General features: G+C 41.6%; 1 protein-coding gene across 1 annotated transcript in view; it reads left to right on the forward strand.

Moving 5' to 3' along the window:
• Positions 1–21,100, forward strand: part of CCDC87 (coiled-coil domain containing 87) — a 179,720-nt gene that overhangs the window by 112,257 nt on the left and 46,363 nt on the right. The window contains exons 12-13 of the mRNA XM_053719255.1: positions 16,423–16,537; positions 16,973–17,076. Coding sequence (XP_053575230.1) covers positions 16,423–16,537; positions 16,973–17,076 — 219 coding nt within the window. The remainder of the gene's footprint in view (positions 1–16,422; positions 16,538–16,972; positions 17,077–21,100) is intronic.

Genomic DNA, 21,100 nt, shown 5'->3' on the forward strand with positions numbered 1-21,100 from the left:
TCTTCAAGGGGTTCCGTTTGAACCTTTACATTCCATAGATATTAAGTTACTATCTTGGAAAGTTTTGTTTTGGGTTGCTATTTCTTCTGCTAGAAGAGTTTCAGAGTTATCTGCTCTGCACCCTATCTGGTGTTCCATGCAGATAAGGTGGTTTTGCGTACTAAGCCTGGTTTTCTTCCAAAGGTTGTTTCTAACAAGAATATTAACCAGGAGATAGTTGTACCTTCTTTATGTCCGAATCCAGTTTCAAAGAAGGAACGTTTGTTACACAATTTGGACGTAGTCCGTGCTCTAAAATTCTATTTAGAGGCTACAAAAGATTTCAGACAAACATCTTCTTTGTTTGTTGTCTATTCTGGTAAAAGGAGAGGTCAAAAAGCGACTTCTACCTCTCTTTCCTTTTGGCTTAAAAGCATCATCCGATTGGCTTATGAGACTGCCGGACGGCAGCCTCCTGAAAGAATCACAGCTCACTCCACTAGGGCTGTGGCTTCCACATGGGCCTTCAAGAACGAGGCTTCTGTTGACCAGATATGTAAGGCAGCAACTTGGTCTTCACTGCACACTTTTGCCAAATTTTACAAATTTGATACTTTTGCTTCTTCGGAGGCTATTTTTGGGAGAAAGGTTTTGCAAGCCGTGGTGCCTTCCGTTTAGGTAACCTGATTTGCTCCCTCCCTTCATCCGTGTCCTAAAGCTTTGGTATTGGTTCCCACAAGTAAGGATGACGCAGTGGACCGGACACACCAATGTTGGAGAAAACAGAATTTATGCTTACCTGATAAATTACTTTCTCCAACGGTGTGTCCGGTCCACGGCCCGCCCTGTTTTTTTAATCAGGTCTGATGAATTATTTTCTCTAACTACAGTCACCACGGTACCATATGGTTTCTCCTATATTTTTCCTCCTGTCCGTCGGTCGAATGACTGGGGTGGGCGGAGCCTAGGAGGGACTATATGGCCAGCTTTGCTGGGACTCTTTGCCATTTCCTGTTGGGGAAGAGATATTCCCACAAGTAAGGATGACGCCGTGGACCGGACACACCGTTGGAGAAAGTAATTTATCAGGTAAGCATAAATTCTGTTTTTTCTTAATTCTCTTGCTATCTTTATTTTAAAAGCAGGAATGTAAAGCTTAGGAGCCAGTCCATTTTTAGGTTAGAACCTGGGTTGTGTTTGCTTATTGGCTTGCTAAATGTAACCACCAATAAGCTAGTGCTATCCAGGGTTCTGAACCGAAAATGGGCTGGCTTCTAAGATTTACATTCCTGCTGTTTAATTAAAGATATCAAGGGAACAAAGAAAATTGATAATAAGAGTAAATTAGAAAGTCGCTTAAAATGAATGAAAGAAAAAAATTAGGTTTAGTATCCCTTTAATTCATTATTTCTTTCTAATGACACGTTGAGTCCACGGATCATCTCCAATTACTATTGGGAATATCACTCCTGGCCAGCAGGAGGAGGCAAAGAGCACCACAGCAAAGCTGTTAAATATCACCTCCCTTCCCTCCAACCCAAGTCATTCTCTTTGCCTACATTAAGAGCAAGGAGGTGGTAAAGTTTAGGTGTCTGGAAGAAGATTCTTCAATCAAGATTTTATTATTTTCAAAATGTGCAAGTTTGTTCTGCTTTCTCCTGGGGTGTAGCTGTAGCCCATGTCAGTCTCTGTCTTCAGTAGAGCAGTGGTGGCTTTTAAGCAATTGGGAACTTGTGGGGTATAATCCTCACTGCGCCTCCCAAATAGTTATTGCTGCCCTAACTTGAAAACCTGAATGAGATCATTCAGTCTTTTCCTTTTTCCACAGGTCCATGTGAGGGAGGATGCCTCTCAAACCTAGTGAGCTGCCAGGCAGATTACATAGAGGTAAGTGCTAAGTTTATTTGTCTAGGGAGCATACAGAAAAATATTAGCAGTTTAACAGTTAATTCTGTTGGGACATCAGACTCATTTACCCTATTGTGAGGTCATAGGACAATGGGAGGCAGTTTGTGGGATGAGAGGAGCAGGGACTATAAAATCAGTTAATTTGTATTATTCCCGTCTGGGTGGTAATGTTTGTGTTACTCCCGGCGGCTGTACCTTCAAAGTGAAGATTAATGCCTGCCAGGAGGTTCAGGTTTTGAAGCGGCAAAAAACTGTGCGCTTTTTACTCATTTCCAGAGTGTCGGATGTGTCCATCCTTGTTGCGGTTCCACTTTTCTGAGCAGCTCTGAGTTGAGTCCGGATATCTCTAACATATTATCTCCGGCGGTCAGCAGGACAGGTAGGCACCTCAGCAGGACTGGCTGAGGTGTAGAGGCTGTCTGGGGTGCTTTAAGACATACGTTTATTTTTTGCAAGATAAAAAATTGTTGTTTAAAAAAAGGGACAGTAGCATTTTTTTGTGACATCATTTAAAAGACAAATAAAAGTATTTTATTTTTCATTTGTTTAATTATTGGGTAAAGATGAACCAAGAGGCCCTGCAGAATGTTACTTGTTCTTTATGTTTTGATGCTAATGTAGAACCACCAATCCCTTTCTGTTCCTCATGTATTGAGAGAACATTGAATTACAGGGATAGACTTTTTGATTCTGAGCCAGCATTGTCTAAGGCGGATGCTGTTCAGGGGTCTTCTGAAAATGATCAAGATATGCCGCAGCTTTCTCCTCAAATGTCCCAAACTTTATCGTCCACACATGCAGTGCCCAGCGCTTCCTCTCAAACTCCGGTTGGAGTTTCGTTGCAAGACATCGCTACCTTTATGTCTTCTGCGGTAACTGATGCGCTCACTGCCTTTCCCATGTGGCAGGGAAAGCGCAAGAGGAAATCTAAAGATTCAGGGAGTAAGGTTTCTGACAGTCATGGCTATTCCGAATGTTCCTTCCCAGAAATCTGAGGAGGAAGATACTTTGGTGGTGTCTGAGGGGGAAATATCAGACTCAGACAATGTAATTCCTTCTTCTGTTGCTGAAGTGGTATCATTCAGATTTTAGCTGGAACACCTCCGTTTGTTACTCAAGGAGGTTTTGGCTACCTTGGGTGGACTCCAACACTACTGTCGTAGTCAATCCTAAGAAGTCTAGTAAATTAAACAAGTATTTTGATGTACCTACCATGGTGGAGGTTTTCCCTGTACCAGATCAGGCTACAGAGATTATTGCTAAGGAATGGGAGAGACCTGGTATTCCTTTTTCTCCATCCCCAATTTTTTAAAAAGATGTTTCCTATTGCTGACTCTATCAAGGAGTCCCCAAGGTGAAAGGGTTAATTTCCACTTTAGCTAAGAGAACTACTATAGCTGTTCCTTTAAGGATCCTATGGATAAGAAGTTGGGGGGGTTGCTTAAAAAGATGTATGTACACCAGGGTTTACAATGGCAACCTGCGGTGTGTATTGCAACCGTCACCAGCGCGGCGGCATACTGGTTTGATGCGCTGTCTGATTCTATTCAGACATACACTCCCCTTGAAGAGATCCAGGATAGGATTAAGGCCCTTAAGTTGGTCAATTCCTTTATTATGGATGCTTCCCTACAAGTTATTAAGCTGGGAGCAAAGATTTCGGGTTTTGCCATTCTGGCCCGCAGAGCCTTATGGTTGAAATCCTGGTCTGCGGATGTTTCGTTTAAGTTTAAGCTTTTGGCGATTCCCTACAAGGGTAAGACCTTGTTTGGTCCGGGCTTGGCAGAAATTATTTCCGACATTACGGGAGGAAAGGGTCATTTCCTCCCTCAGGATAAGAGGAATAAGCAGAAGGGACATCAGAGTAATTTTTGTTCCTTTCAAAACTTCAAAGGTAAGCCTTCCTCTCCCTCTGCCAAGCAAGATCGGTCCAAACCTTCCTGGAGAATCAACTAGTCTTGGAACAAGGGGAAGCAATCTAAGAAGCACGTTAATGATTCAAAGTCAGCATGAAGGGCCTGCCCCCGATCCGAGATGGATTTTGTGGGGGCGGACTTTTCTTCTTCACTCAGGCCTGGGATCAGGATGTCCCGGATCCCTGGGCGGTGGACATTGTGTCCCAGGGATACAAACTAGAGTTCAAGACCTTTCCTCCCAGGGGCAGGTTTCTGCTCTCAAGATTATCTGTAGACCAGATAAAAAGAGAGGCGTTCTTACTCTGTGTCCGAGACTTTTCCGACCTGGGAGTGATAGATCCTGTTCCAATGAAGGAACAGGGTCTGGGATTTTACTCCAATCTGTTCATGGTTCCCAAAAAAGAGGGAACTTTCAGACCATTTTAGACCTAAAAAGTCTAAATAAGTTCCTCAGAGTACCGTCCTTCAAGATGGAAACTATTCGTTCCATTCTTCTCTTGGTTCAAGAGGGTCAATTCATGACAACAGTAGATTTAAAGGATGCGTACCTGCATGTTTCCATCCACAGGGATCATCACAAGTTTCTGAGGTTCGCATTTCTAGACAAACACTTCTAGTTTGTGGCTCTTCCATTCAGCCTTGCCACAGCTCCCAGAATTTTTTCAAAGGTCCTGGGATACCTATTGGCAGTGCTCCGTTGCGGGGCATTGCAGTGACGCCTTATCTGGATGACATTCTGGTTCAGGCGCCAACCTGTCAACAAGCGAACTCCCACACAGAGATGTTGTTATCCTTTCTACGTTCTCACGGATGGAAGGTGAATTTGGGAAAGAGTTCCTTAATTCCAGCTACAAGGGTAGTGTTCTTGGGAACCATAATAGATTCTCTATCAATGAAAATATTTCTGAAAGAGGTAAGAAAATTAAAGATCTTCGACTCTTGTCTGGCCCTTTAGTCCTCTCCTCGGCCGTCAGTGGCTCAATGTATGGAGGTGATCGGTCTGATGGTAGCATCCATGGACATCATTCCATTTGCCTGTTTCCACCTCAGACCTCTGCAGTTATGCATGCTCAGGCAATGGAACAGGGATTATGCGGATCTGTCTCCGTGATTACATCTGGATCAGGTGACAAGAGATTCTCTTCCTTGGTGGTTGTCTCAGGAACATCTCTCCCAGGGAACCTGCTTCCGCAGACCTACCTGGGTGATTGTGACAAAGGAAGCCAGCTTGCTGGGATGGGGAGCAGTCTGGGGCTCACAAAAGGCTCAGGGGACATGGACTCAGGAGGAGTCTGTTCTCCCCATAAATATTCTAGAGCTGAGGGCAATCTTCAATGCTCTTCTGTCCTGGCCTCAGTTAACTTCAGCCCAGTTTATCAGGTTCCAGTCGGACAACATAACTTCAGTGGCTTACATCAATGATTAGGGAGGAACTCAGAGTTCCTTGGCCATGTCAGAGGTAGCCAAGATTAGTCAGTGGGGGAGACCCACAACTGCTGTCTATCTGCGATCCACATTCCAGGAGTGGACAATTGGGAAGCCGATTTTCTGAGCAGACAGACCTTTCACCCGGGGGAGTGGGAACTTCATCCGGAGGTGTTTTCCAACTTGATTCTCAAATGGGGACAGCCGGAGCTGGATCTCATGGCATCTCAACAGAATGCCAAGCTACCGAGGTACGAGTCGAGGTCAAGGGATCCTCAGGCTGTACTGATAGATGCTCTGGCGGTTCCTTGGAATTTCAGTCTAGCATACCTATTTCCTCCGTTCGCTCTCCTTCCATGGGTTATTGCTCGAATCAAACATGAGAAGGCGTCGGTGATCCTTGCACCAGCGTGTCCTCGCAAGATCTGGAATGCAGACCTAGTGGAGATGTCTTCTCTTCCACCTTGGAGACTTCCACTAAGGAAGGACCTTCTACTTCAGAGCCCTTCCTTCATCTAAATCTCATTTCTCCAACATAGGTGTGTCCGGTCCACGGCGTCATCCTTACTTGTGGGATATTCTCCTCCCCAACAGGAAATGGCAAAGAGCCCAGCAAAGCTGGTCACATGATCCCTCCTAGGCTCCGCCTACCCCAGTCATTCTCTTTGCCGTTGTACAGGCAACATCTCCACGGAGATGGCTTAGAGTTTTTTAGTGTTTAACTGTAGTTTTTATTATTCAATCAAGAGTTTGTTATTTTAAAATAGTGCTGGTATGTACTATTTACTCAGAAACAGAAAAGAGATGAAGATTTCTGTTTGTATGAGGAAAATGATTTTAGCAACCGTTACTAAAATCCATGGCTGTTCCACACAGGACTGTTGAGAGCAATTAACTTCAGTTGGGGGAACAGTGAGCAGTCTCTTGCTGCTTGAGGTATGACACATTCTAACAAGACGATGTAATGCTGGAAGCTGTCATTTTCCCTATGGGATCCGGTAAGCCATGTTTATTAAGATAGTAAATAAGGGCTTCACAAGGGCTTATTAAGACTGTAGACTTTTTCTGGGCTAAATCGATTCATTATTAACACATATTTAGCCTTGAGGAATCATTTAATCTGGGTATTTTGATAAGATTATATCGGCAGGCACTGTTTTAGACACCTTATTCTTTAGGGGCTTTCCCAAATCATAGGCAGAGCCTCATTTTCGCGCCAGTGTTGCGCACTTGTTTTTGAGAGGCATGACATGCAGTCGCATGTGTGAGGAGCTCTGATACATAGAAAAAGACTTTCTGAAGGCGTCATTTGGTATCGTATTCCCCTTTGGGCTTGGTTGGGTCTCAGCAAAGCAGATACCAGGGACTGTAAAGGGGTTAAAGTTAAAAACGGCTCCGGTTCCGTTATTTTAAGGGTTAAAGCTTCCAAATTTGGTGTGCAATACTTTTAAGGCTTTAAGACACTGTGGTGAAATTTTGGTGAATTTTGAACAATTCCTTCATATTTTTTCGCAAATTGCAGTAATAAAGTGTGTTCAGTTTAAAATTTAAAGTGACAGTACGGTTTTATTTTAAAACGTTTTTTGTACTTTGTTATCAAGTTTATGCCTGTTTAACATGTCTGAACTACCAGATAGACTGTGTTCTGAATGTGGGGAAGCCAGAGTTCCTTCTCATTTAAATAAATGTGATTTATGTGACAATGACAATGATGCCCAAGATGATTCCTCAAGTGAGGGGAGTAAGCATGGTACTGCATCATTCCCTCCTTCGTCTACACGAGTCTTGCCCACTCAGGAGGCCCCTAGTACATCTAGCGCGCCAATACTCCTTACTATGCAACAATTAACGGCTGTAATGGATAATTCTGTCAAAAACATTTTAGCCAAAATGCACACTTATCAGCGTAAGCGCGACTGCTCTGTTTTAGATACTGAAGAGCATGACGACGCTGATAATAATGGTTCTGAAGGGCCCCTAAACCAGTCTGATGGGGCCAGGGAGGTTTTGTCTGAGGGAGAAATTACTGATTCAGGGAACATTTCTCAACAAGCTGAACCTGATGTGATTACGTTTAAATTTAAGTTGGAACATCTCCGCATTCTGCTTAAGGAGGTATTATCCACTCTGGATGATTGTGACAAGTTGGTCATCCCAGAGAAACTATGTAAAATGGACAAGTTCCTAGAGGTCCCGGGGCTCCCAGAAGCTTTTCCTATACCCAAGCGGGTGGCGGACATTGTAAATAAAGAATGGGAAAGGCCCGGTATTCCTTTCGTCCCTCCCCCCATATTTAAAAAATTGTTTCCTATGGTCGACCCCAGAAAGGACTTATGGCAGACAGTCCCCAAGGTCGAGGGAGCGGTTTCCACCTTAAACAAACGCACCACTATACCCATAGAAGATAGTTGTGCTTTCAAAGATCCTATGGATAAAAAATTAGAAGGTTTACTTAAAAAGATGTTTGTTCAGCAGGGTTACCTTCTACAACCAATTTCATGCATTGTCCCTGTCGCTACAGCCGCGTGTTTCTGGTTCGATGAGCTGGTAAAGGCGGTCGATAGTGATTCTCCTCCTTATGAGGAGATTATGGACAGAATCAATGCTCTCAAATTGGCTAATTCTTTCACCTTAGACGCCACTTTGCAATTGGCTAGGTTTGCGGCTAAGAATTCTGGGTTTGCTATTGTGGCGCGCAGAGCGCTTTGGTTGAAATCTTGGTCAGCTGATGCGTCTTCCAAGAACAAGCTACTTAACATTCCTTTCAAGGGGAAAACGCTGTTTGGCCCTGACTTGAAAGAGATTATCTCTGATATCACTGGGGGTAAGGGCCACGCCCTCCCTCAGGATCGGCCTTTCAAGGCCAAAAATAAACCTAATTTTCGTCCCTTTCGTAGAAACGGACCAGCCCAAAGTGCTACGTCCTCTAAGCAAGAGGGTAATACTTCTCAAGCCAAGCCTGCTTGGAGACCAATGCAAGGCTGGAACAAGGGAAAGCAGGCCAAGAAACCTGCCACTGCTACCAAGACAGCATGAAATGTTGGCCCCCGATCCGGGACCAGATCTGGTGGGGGGCAGACTCTCTCTCTTCGCTCAGGCTTGGGCAAGAGATGTTCTGGATCCTTGGGCGCTAGAAATAGTCTCCCAAGGTTATTTTCTGGAGTTCAAGGGGCTTCCCCCAAGGGGGAGGTTCCACAGGTCTCAGTTGTCTGCAGACCACATAAAAAGACAGGCATTCTTACATTGTGTAGAAGACCTGTTAAAAATGGGAGTGATTCATCCGGTTCCATTAGGAGAACAAGGGATGGGGTTCTACTCCAATCTGTTCATAGTTCCCAAAAAAGAGGGAACGTTCAGACCAATCTTAGATCTCAAGATCTTAAACAAGTTTCTCAAGGTTCCATCGTTCAAGATGGAAACCATTCGAACAATTCTTCCTTCCATCCAGGAAGGTCAATTCATGACCACGGTGGATTTAAAGGATGCGTATCTACATATTCCTATCCACAAGGAACATCATCGGTTCCTAAGGTTCGCATTCCTGGACAAGCATTACCAGTTCGTGGCGCTTCCTTTCGGATTAGCCACTGCTCCAAGGATTTTCACAAAGGTACTAGGGTCCCTTCTAGCTGTGCTAAGACCAAGGGGCATTGCCGTAGTACCTTACTTGGACGACATTCTGATTCAAGCGTCGTCCCTTCCTCAAGCAAAGGCTCACACGGACATTGTCCTGGCCTTTCTCAGATCTCACGGATGGAAAGTGAACGTGGAAAAGAGTTCTCTATCTCCGTCAACAAGGGTTCCCTTCTTGGGAACAATAATAGACTCCTTAGAAATGAGGATTTTTCTGACAGAAGCCAGAAAAACAAAACTTCTAGACTCTTGTCGGATACTTCATTCCGTTCCTCTTCCTTCCATAGCGCAGTGCATGGAAGTGATAGGTTTGATGGTAGCGGCAATGGACATAGTTCCTTTTGCGCGCATTCATCTAAGACCATTACAACTGTGCATGCTCAGTCAGTGGAATGGGGACTATACAGACTTGTCTCCGAAGATACAAGTAAATCAGAGGACCAGAGACTCACTCCGTTGGTGGCTGTCCCTGGACAACCTGTCACAAGGGATGACCTTCCGCAGACCAGAGTGGGTCATTGTCACGACCGACGCCAGTCTGATGGGCTGGGGCGCGGTCTGGGGATCCCTGAAAGCTCAGGGTCTTTGGTCTCGGGAAGAATCTCTTCTACCGATAAATATTCTGGAACTGAGAGCGATATTCAATGCTCTCAAAGCTTGGCCTCAGCTAGCGAGGGCCAAGTTCATACGGTTTCAATCAGACAACATGACAACTGTTGCGTACATCAACCATCAGGGGGGAACAAGGAGTTCCCTAGCGATGGAAGAAGTGACCAAAATCATTCTATGGGCGGAGTCTCACTCCTGCCACCTGTCTGCTATCCACATCCCAGGAGTGGAAAATTGGGAGGCGCATTTTCTGAGTCGTCAGACATTGCATCCGGGGGAGTGGGAACTCCATCCGGAAATCTTTGCCCAAGTCACTCAACTGTGGGGCATTCCAGACATGGATCTGATGGCCTCTCGTCAGAACTTCAAAGTTCCTTGCTACGGGTCCAGATCCAGGGATCCCAAGGCGGCTCTAGTGGATGCACTAGTAGCGCCTTGGACCTTCAAACTAGCTTATGTGTTCCCGCCGTTTCCTCTCATCCCCAGGCTGGTAGCCAGGATCAATCAGGAGAGGGCGTCGGTGATCTTGATAGCTCCTGCGTGGCCACGCAGGACTTGGTATGCAGATCTGGTGAATATGTCATCGGCTCCACCATGGAAGCTACCTTTGAGACGAGACCTTCTTGTTCAGGGTCCGTTCGAACATCCGAATCTGGTCTCACTCCAGCTGACTGCTTGGAGATTGAACGCTTGATCTTATCGAAGCGAGGGTTCTCAGATTCTGTTATCGATACTCTTGTTCAGGCCAGAAAGCCTGTAACTAGAAAGATTTACCACAAAATTTGGAAAAAATATATCTGTTGGTGTGAATCTAAAGGATTCCCTTGGGACAAGGTTAAGATTCCTAAGATTCTATCCTTCCTTCAAGAAGGATTGGAAAAAGGATTATCTGCAAGTTCCCTGAAGGGTCAGATTTCTGCCTTGTCTGTGTTACTTCACAAAAAGCTGGCAGCTGTGCCAGATGTTCAAGCCTTTGTTCAGGCTCTGGTTAGAATCAAGCCTGTTTACAAACCTTTGACTCCTCCTTGGAGTCTCAACTTAGTTCTTTCAGTTCTTCAGGGGGTTCCGTTTGAACCCTTACATTCCGTTGATATTAAGTTATTATCTTGGAAAGTTTTGTTTTTGGTTGCAATTTCTTCTGCTCGAAGAGTTTCAGAATTATCTGCTCTGCAGTGTTCTCCTCCTTATCTGGTGTTCCATGCAGATAAGGTGGTTTTACGTACTAAACCTGGTTTTCTTCCAAAAGTTGTTTCTAACAAAAACATTAACCAGGAGATTATCGTACCTTCTCTGTGTCCGAAACCAGTTTCGAAGAAGGAACGTTTGTTGCACAATTTGGATGTTGTTCGCGCTCTAAAATTCTATTTAGATGCTACAAAGGATTTTAGACAAACATCTTCCTTGTTTGTTGTTTATTCCGGTAAAAGGAGAGGTCAAAAAGCAACTTCTACCTCTCTCTCTTTTTGGATTAAAAGCATCATCAGATTGGCTTACGAGACTGCCGGATGGCAGCCTCCCGAAAGAATCACAGCTCATTCCACTAGGGCTGTGGCTTCCACATGGGCCTTCAAGAACGAGGCTTCTGTTGATCAGATATGTAGGGCAGCGACTTGGTCTTCACTGCACACTTTTACCAAATTTTACAAGTTTGATACTTTTGCTTCTTCTGAGGCTATTTTTGGGAGAAAGGTTTTGCAAGCCGTGGTGCCTTCCATTTAGGTGACCTGATTTGCTCCCTCCCTTCATCCGTGTCCTAAAGCTTTGGTATTGGTTCCCACAAGTAAGGATGACGCCGTGGACCGGACACACCTATGTTGGAGAAAACAGAATTTATGTTTACCTGATAAATTACTTTCTCCAACGGTGTGTCCGGTCCACGGCCCGCCCTGGTTTTTTAATCAGGTCTGATATTTTATTTTCTTTAACTACAGTCACCACGGTATCATATGGTTTCTCCTATGCAAATATTCCTCCTTAACGTCGGTCGAATGACTGGGGTAGGCGGAGCCTAGGAGGGATCATGTGACCAGCTTTGCTGGGCTCTTTGCCATTTCCTGTTGGGGAGGAGAATATCCCACAAGTAAGGATGACGCCGTGGACCGGACACACCGTTGGAGAAAGTAATTTATCAGGTAAACATAAATTCTGTTTTCTCTGAAGCTGACTGCTTGGAGATTGAATGCTTAATTTTTTCTAAGCCCGGTTTTTCGGAGTAGGTTATTGAGACTTTGATTCAGGCTCATAAGCCTGTAACTAGGAAGATTTACCATAAGATATGGCGTAAATATCTGTATTGGTGTGAATCCAGAAGCTACTCTTGGAGTAGAGTTCGGATTCCTAGAATTTTGTCCTTTCTCCAGGAAGGTCTGGAGAAGGGCTTATCTGCAAGTACTTTGAAGGGTCAAATTTCTGCCTTGTCTATTTTGTTGCATAAATATCTGGTTTTACGTGCTCGTGCACAATTTCCCCATAGACATCAATGGGGAGAGCCAGCTGAAAAAAAGCCTAACACCTGCAAAAAAGCAGCGTAAAGCTCCGTAATGCAGCCCCATTGATTCCTATGAGGAAACTAAATTTATGTTTACACCTAACACCCTAACATGAACCCCGAGTCTAAACACCCCTAATCTGCTGCCCCCGACATCGCCGACACCAACATTATACTTATTAACCCCTAATCTGCCGCTCCGGACATCGCCGCCACTATAATAAACATATTAACCCCTAATCTGCCTCTCCAACGTCGCCACCATTATAATAAACATATTAACCCCTAAACCCCTGTACTCCCACCTCGCAAACACTAGTTAAATATTATTAACACCTAATCTGCCACCCCTAACATCGCCGCCACCTACCTACATTTATTAACCCCTAATCTGCCGCCCCCAACGTCGCCGCCACTATACTAAAGTTATTAACCCCTAAACCTAAGTCTAACCCTAACACCCACTAACTTAAATATAATTAAAATACACCTAAAGAAAACCTACTATTAATAACTAAATAATTCCTATTTAAAACTAAATACTTACCTGTAAAATAAACCCTAAGCTAGCTACAATATAACTAATAGTTACATTGTAGCTAGCTTAGGTTTTATTTTTATTTTACAGCTAAGTTTGTATTTATTTTAACTAGGTAGAATAGTTACTAAATAGTTATTAACTATTTACTAACTACCTAGCTAAAATAAATACAAATTTACCTGTAAAATAAAACCTAACCTGTATTACACTAACACCTAACCTTACACTACAATTAAATAAATTACCTAAATTAAATATAATTAACTAAATTAAATACAAATACCTAAATTACAAAAAAAGCAAACACTATATTACACAAAATAAAAAACAAATTACAGGATATTTAAACTAATTACACCTAATCTAATAGCCCTATCAAAATAAAAGAAGCCCCCCCAAAATAAAAAAAAAACCTTAGCCTAAACTAAACTACCAATAGCCCTTAAAAGGGCCTTTTGTGGGGCATTGCCCCAAAGAAATCAGCTCTTTTACCTGTAAAAAAATATTTATTTTAGCTAGGTAGTTAGTAAATAGTTAATAACTATTTAGTAACTATTCTACCTAGTTAAAATAAATACAAACTTGCTGTAAAATAAAAATAACCCCTAAGCTTGATACAATGTAACTATTAGTTATATTGTAGCTAGCTTAGGGTTTATTTTACAGGTAAGTATTTAGTTTTCAATAGGAATTATTTAGTTATTAATAGTAGGTTTTATTTAGATTTATTTTAATTATATTAAAGTTAGGGGGTGTTAGGGCTAGGGTTAGACTTAGGTTTAGGGGTTAATAAATTTAGTATAGTGACGGCGACGTTGGGGGCGGCAGATTAGGGGTTAATAATATTTAACTAATGTTTGCGATGCGGGAGTGCGGCGGTTTAGGGGTTAATATGTTTATTATAGTGGCGGCGTTGTCTGGACCAGCAGATTAGAGGTTAATAATTTTATTTTAGTGTTTGCAATGCGGGAGGGCCTCGGTTTAGGGGTTAATAGGTAGTTTATGGGTGTTAGTGTACTTTTTAGCACTTTAGTTATGAGTTTAATGCTACGGCTTTGTAGTGTAAAACTCATAACTACTGACTTTAGAATGCGTTACGAATCTTGCGGGATAGGCTGTACCGCTCACTTTTTGGCCTCCAAAAAAAGCTTGTAACATCGGCGCTATGGAAGTCCCATTGAAAAAAGACTTTACGCAAATTGCGTAAGTTAATTTGCGGTATGGCCAAAAAAGTGGGCGGGACAGCTGTACCTACAAGACTCGTAATAGCAGCGGTAGTAAAAAAGCAGCGTTATGAGTCTTAACGCTGCTTTTTTACTCATAACGCAAAACTCGTAATCTAAGTTAGGGTTCCTCCCTAAAGTGGTTTTGGATAGGAACATTAATCAAGAAATCGTTGTTCCTTCTTTGTGTCCTAACCCTTATTCTCATAAAGAGCGTCTGCTGCACAACCTAGATGTGGTGTGTGCGTTGAAATACTATTTACAGGCGACTAAGTATTTTCACCAGTCATCTGCTTTGTTTGTTGTTTTCTCTGGGAAACGCAAAGGTCAAAAAGCTACGGCTACTTCTCTTTCTTTCTAGCTGAAAAGTATAATTAGTTTGGCCTATGAAACTGCTGGACAGCAGCCTCCTGAGAGGGTCACAGCTCATTCTACGAGGGCTGTTTCCTCTTCCTGGGCATTCAAAAATTAAGCTTCTGTGGAACAGATTTGCAAGGCTGCAACTTGGTCCTCTCTACATACTTTTTCAAAATTCTATAAATTTTGAGAGAAAGGTTCTTCAAGCAGTGGTGCCTTCTGTTTAGGTTCCCTGTCTTGTCCCTCCCTTATCATCCATGTCCTCTAGCTTGGGTATTGATTCCCAATAGTAATTAGAGTTGATTTGTGGACTCATTAGAAATAAAACAAAATGTATGCTTATCTGATAAATTTATTTATTTCTTGACACCGTGGGGCCCATTTAACAAGCTCCGTAGGGAGCTTGTGGGCCTGTGTTTCTGGCGAGTCTTCAGACTCGCCAGAAACACAAGTTATGAAGCAGCGGTCTAAAGACCGCTGCTCCATAACCATGTCCGCTTGCTCTGAGCAGGCGGACAGGAATCGCCGGAAATCAACCCGATCGAATACGATCGGGTTGATTGACACCTCCCTGCTGGCGGACGATTGGCCGCGAGTCTGAAGGGGGCGGCGTTGCACCAACAGCTCTTGTGAGCTGCTGGTGCAATGTTAAATGTGGAGAGCGTATTGCTCTCCGCATTTAGCGAGGTCTTGTGGACCTGATACGCACTGTCGGATCAGGTCCACAAGACCTATGATAAATAGGGGCCCGTGAGTTCACGGCCCGCCCTGTTTATTTAGACAGGTTTTTATGTTGTAAACCTCAGGCACCTCTGCAGCTTGTGTTACTTCCTTTCTCTCTTTTTCCTTCGGTAGAATGACTGGGGTTGGTGGGAAGGGAGGTGATATTTAAAAGTTTTGCTGTGGAGCTCTTTGCCTCCTCCTGCTGGCCAGGAGTGATATTCCCAATAGTAATTAGAGATGATCCGTGGACTCACCGTGTCAAGAAATAAATAAATGGTAAGCATACATTTTGTTTTTCTCATTTACCTTTACTTTATTCACTCTAATTATTTTAATGGACATTGATAAAAATGTTTTATCAGTATTGATGATAATTGTATATACAGTATATTACTGTAGCTTTGACAAAGTTTAACCTAGCATAGCATTCTGTGCATTCTTCAACCTAGAAAACAACTTCATCAACTTACTGCAAATGTTTCTATGTCTGTTTCAGACTTAAAAATATAAATGTCGTGCTGTGTGAGAATAAAAATGGCTACATTTATTATTTTAATTTGTTTTCATTTTAGACTAAGGGCCAGATTACAAGTAGAGCTCTAAATATCGATTTCAAGAAAGCGATATTTGCGCTCCATTGTGGTAATACCAGCGCAATTACAAGTTAACAGCAATGTGAACGGGAGCTCACTTTCGCATTGCTGGGAAGCATTGTGCGCTTCTATAGGCTCCAATGGGAGCCTCGTTCTGATGCCGTCATAGACAGCATCAGAACCTAAGCGCAGTGAAGGGGGTAAGTGATTGCAACATTTGTAAATATATATGTATATGCTGATATACATATATATTTATGTGTTTATACACATATTAACATATAAAAATATGTATGTATAAAGTCATATACATATATATTTACTGGGAACACACTTTTCAGTGCAGTTTTTTTTCTAACACCCCATTCCCACCAACTTGGCACCCTAAAACTGCCTAGTGCAGTTGTTTTTTATTAAAAAAAATGCAATTTTTTTTTAAATAAAAAATTATAATTTGGGGCACTTTTAAAAATTAACCAGAGATCTGGGCCCCTATTTATTAAAGGTCTTGCAGACCTGATCCGACAGTGCGGATCAGGTCCGCAAGACCTCGCTAAATGCGGAGAGCAATACGCTCTCCGCATTTAACATTGCACCAGCAGCTCACAAGAGCTGCTGGTGCAACTCCGCCCCCTGCTGACTTGCGGCTGACTCGATCGGGTTGATTTCCGGTGATTCCTGTCCGCCTGCTCAGAGCAGGCTGAAGACTCGCCAGAAACACGGCCCTTCAATCTCCGTACGGAGCTTGATAAATATGGGCCCGGATCTCTGGTTAATTTTGTAAGCGCTAATTGCTACCGCAAGATTGCAGTAGCAGAAACCAGCCACTTGTAATAGCTGGTTAATTATTGCGCACCCGCAAACGGACAGATTTGACCATTTGGGGGTGCGTGATAATTTAGCGCTCCACTTGTAATCTAGCCCTAAATATGAGAACATTAGCTATATTGAACTATTATTGAACTCTTATATTTTGATAATCTGCTTATATTTAATCTTTTTTTTTTTTTTTAAACTGGATTTTAAGTACAGAGCAACCTGTAACTTTGGACAAGGAGGCTACACGGATATGTAATTCTTGGCTTGTTTGGTGGAAGTCAGTAGTTAACGTGGATGATTATATAAAGTATCTGTCTACCCAGGTAAGCAAGTAATGTTTCTGTTTTCTCTTTAAAGAGATGTTGGCAATTACCAGATAATATAGCTAGCCACACCCAAACTCACCACACACACACAAACACATACTAAACATATATATATATATATTTATTACTAGACCTCACATCTCATTGTAGTCCACCTACAAGTAGACCAATAGTTGAGAGATCCGCACTTACTGGATACGTAGAATGTATTTACATTTTATTGTGAAAACAGTGACGTTTCAGGTAACAGCTCCTTCATCAGGCTGATGAATACTTTCTACAAATCCAGTGAGTGTGGCTCTCTCTACTATACACACACACACATATAATATATATATATATATATATACACACTTACATATACAGTATACACAGTACACATGTGCACACACAAGCAAGGCATAAACAGATTATACAATTATTTTTTTCCAGGATGTGGACTATCTGAAAGTGATATACCATTTATATAGTGATGAATCTGAAGAAGAAGAACAAGTTAAAATTGCTTTGTTGAAGAAACAAGAAGAGCAGAAAAGGTGTGTACTATCTGCCTGATTAAAATAAAATATTTTTGTTTTATATGTATATTATATATTTGCAATTTAGTAATGCATTGGAAAAAATATCTGTATACAAAAAAAATAGTTTAAAAGTATTACACTATAATGTTCTGCAAAGTTTGCATTGTTTTCCAGTCCAAGAACCTTTATAGGGATAGATTATGAGTGGAGCACAATATTCAAGCTCATTTTCTACCATCCACGTTAATGTGCTCACGTATTACAAGAAAAAAGAAAGCGACTCCGCGGTTGCACCCTTGTGCTCAAAAGGGTGCAATACACAATTGTGATGTCATAATGACATTTCCCCATAGACTTTAATGGAGCCACAGCTTGAGCAACCCCAATCACAACAACACATGAATATATGTATATGAATGTATACATATATGTACTGCTAAACACAAACTGTACCCAGTCATATTTATATATATAAATGTTTATATAAACATGCTATATATAGATCAAAATTTAAAGTACAGTGATTTCTTAATCACTATGGGCAGTGATGAAAGCTAAAGTAAAAATCAGTTTGGATTGTGCACATTGCAAATGCATTATTGCCCCATATAGTGATATAGTATGCACACCAGGCACATATCATTGGCACACTTATGAAAACTGCCTTCTGACTCCACTACCAAAGGCACTTGGTGGGCAAAGGCCACACCCCTGCTCTATAGTAACTGTTATCTTGTGCTTGTCAATCATCTTGATAAAATCAAAAAGGATTTAACTCCACAGGTGGCAGAGAGGCTAAGTCTTAAGAACTCAGCTACTTAAATAGCAAAGTTGCATCCACAGCTTATAAATTGGGGTCCTGTGTCCCTTTTACAAGGAAGTCTATTAGAATGATATCTAATTTAAAGAAAAATAATAAGAAATATTAAGTCACACAATACTTCTGCAAAGTGATGTTCTTGTATGCATATTATTCAGTACTAGTATTATTTGTTTTATGTGCATGTCTATTTTTATAGTGGCACTTAGTGCACGGTTTACACAAATTACAATATAATTATGGTACAGAGAATAAATACAAGCATGTTAATAGACTTCAAACTTTTGGAAGAAATAAGTTCCTTCCCTGTGGAGATTACAAAATAATTAGGTAAATGGATAGACTAATAGAGAAAAAAAATCGTAGAATTAAATGCATATTTTAGGCTGTGAATAAAAAGGACCACAATGTAAAGAGCGATAATTTAGGGCATTAAATGCTTTTCTTAGTAAATTAGTTTTTTTTGTTAAATAAAGAGTGAGCTTGATGCACAGTAAGGAACATGAGCTCCAGCTAGTGCAGAGCAGAACAAGCAAATACAGGTATTTTGGTTGACTGTGAATGTATGTTGCAATTAATGCATACTTTAATAGGGATCTATCGGCAATATTCCATTAGTAATAAAGAAATGTTAATAACAGGGGAAATCAGTTTGCAGTTGCATTTCTCATCAGTTGAAACATAGAAAGGAGCACGACAGGAATGGTTCATAAGACAAAGGGGAGTGCACATTTCCATTATAGTGTTTGTGGTAACATTAAAAATGTTTAGATATTAACAATGGCGAGAGGACAAAAACAGGAAATATGTTCTAAGGACATGAATAGACTTCTGATTATAGTAACTCTGCTATGAGTGGAGCAGAAACCTAGTTCATGTCATTCAAGCTGCAGGGGTGAAAAAAAGTGCCTCTGATGTGTTATAGAAACAATAATTGCGCAATCACAACACTATAATGTTAATGTAACAATGTTTGGGAGAAGCACAAAATTCTTGGATAGGCAAGACAGATAGGGAGGGGAGAAGGAGAGTGCCTTGGTGAAGAGGGTAAAAAAAAAGCTTAGGTAATTAGAGCCAGTGTCAAGTGGAAAAGGGCAATTTCAGGAGAGGCATTCATATTAACATATTAATACAATCAATTATATCCCTGAATTCTGTTTCTAGACAGAAATGTATCTAAGCCATTTATTAAATTTATCTAAGGTATTAGCATTCACTACCTCCTTAGGCAGTGAGTTCCACAATTTGATTGCTCTTACAGTGAAAAAACATTTACGTTGCTGGAGATTATTTCTTTCTAATGACACAGTGAGTCCACGGATCATCATCAATTACTGTCGGGAATATCACTCCTGGCCAGCAGGAGGAGGCAAAGAGCACCACAGCAAAGCTGTTAAAGGGACAGTTCTCCCCTTTAAATTATTCCCAATGATCCTTTTTACCTGCTAGAGTGTATTAAATTGGTTGCAAGTAGCTCCTTTACTCATATTTCAGCATTTGAAATAGCTGATTTAGCTTGTGGTTTGCCAACCTATACTGAAAGTTTTGATACTGGCGTATATGCTATTGACAAACCTAAGTAAACACAGCCAGCAGAAGAGATTACACCCTCAGTGGGGGCATGTTAGTTAAGTAATAAAATGATAATTTTCCATTGTTCTCTCTATGTATTGAGCTCTGGTGTTCCAGACAAATATAAGATAAGGAAGCAAGTCTGTGTACATAAAAGTGATAACATAATGAGATCTGATATTACCTGAAGCTCAGCCCATTGTAATAGGCTGTGGTTTCAAAGCACAAAACCAGCTACTTCAGATACACAAATAGACCCAAAAATGCAATTTCTCAAATATTTTATACTCTGCAGTTGGTATAACAAGTCATTTAAAATACATTTATGGAAAAACAATTTTACAGTGTACTGTCCCTTTAAATATCACTCACCTACGCACAATCCCTCAGTCATTCTCTTTGCCTGTAGTGCAAGGAGGAGGTGAAGTTTAGGTGTCTGATGAGAAGTTTTCTTCAATCAAGATTTTATTAACTTTTTTAGCAGAGTAAGCTTACTCTGTTACTTTCTGGGGTCTAGCCTAGTCCACATTAGTCTCTTCAGTAGGGCAGTGGTGGCTTTTGAGCACTTGGGAACTTGTGAGGTACAATCCTCACTGCGTTTTCTCAAGAATCTGCTGCCCTAGGTTTACTCAGTTTTTCTCTCTTTACAGGTCCATGTGAGGTAGGGTTGCCACGTCAGTCATGTTTTCCTGGACCCTTATGAGTTACACATGCTGCAGTTTATGCAGGGAGCAACATGAATAGTTCTGTCCATGATCACTATTTGTGTGCTGTCCAGGAGTGCGATTCATGTTCCCCTCTGCACACCCTGCAGCATGTGTAACTCATAAGTTTCCAGGAAAAAATGACTGAGGTGGCAACCCTAATGTGAGGTGCTGCACCCTCTCAAACCAGGTGAGCTATCCTGCTGCCGGACAGCACTTTCAGGTAAGTGCCATTTTGATTTTCTTTTTCAAGGAGATTGCTGGCACTTGTTACAGCTTAAAGCTGTCTTATTTAATATGGGACTTTATTAGACCATGTTTGGGGTTTCTTTTAGGCAATTTTGGCATTGAGACTTTGAGGAGATTTATGGTGACGCAGTGTGTTATAGTAGTTTTTATACTTTAACTTTTGGTGATGGAGATTACTGTTGTAAGCCCTTTTTTTTCGTCAGTTAGGGCTCTGTAATCGCTCTGTATTTGAAAAGGGGATTGTTTCTTCTGTGAGGGAAGTCACTCTGTGAGCTGCAGGACAGGTAGGCACCTCAGTAAAGCTACTGAGGTGTATAGGTAGCCTGAGGTCTATTTGGTTTGTTGCGCTAACACACATTTCTATTTAAAGACACAGTACACATTTATTTTTTATTTTCAAATAAATAATTTTTACACTTTATCCTTATTTATTACATAAGATGGATCAAGAGGCTTTTCAAACCATTATCCCAGACAAAGTTGCTGCTTGTCAGTTATGTTTTGATGCTCAGGTGGAACCCCCAGTTCCTTTTTGTTCCTCATGCATTGAGAGAACTTTAAGTTATAGAGATAAAATATTTGACCATGAGCCACCATTATCCCAGGCAAATTCTGTTCAGGTGTCTCCTGTTGCAGATATGCCACAGCTTTCTCCTCAAGCGTCCTAACTTTTTCAGTCTCCACATACAGTGCC

The sequence above is a fragment of the Bombina bombina genome, chromosome 6, assembly GCF_027579735.1.
Source record: "Bombina bombina isolate aBomBom1 chromosome 6, aBomBom1.pri, whole genome shotgun sequence".
Classification (NCBI taxonomy): Eukaryota; Metazoa; Chordata; class Amphibia; order Anura; family Bombinatoridae; genus Bombina; species Bombina bombina.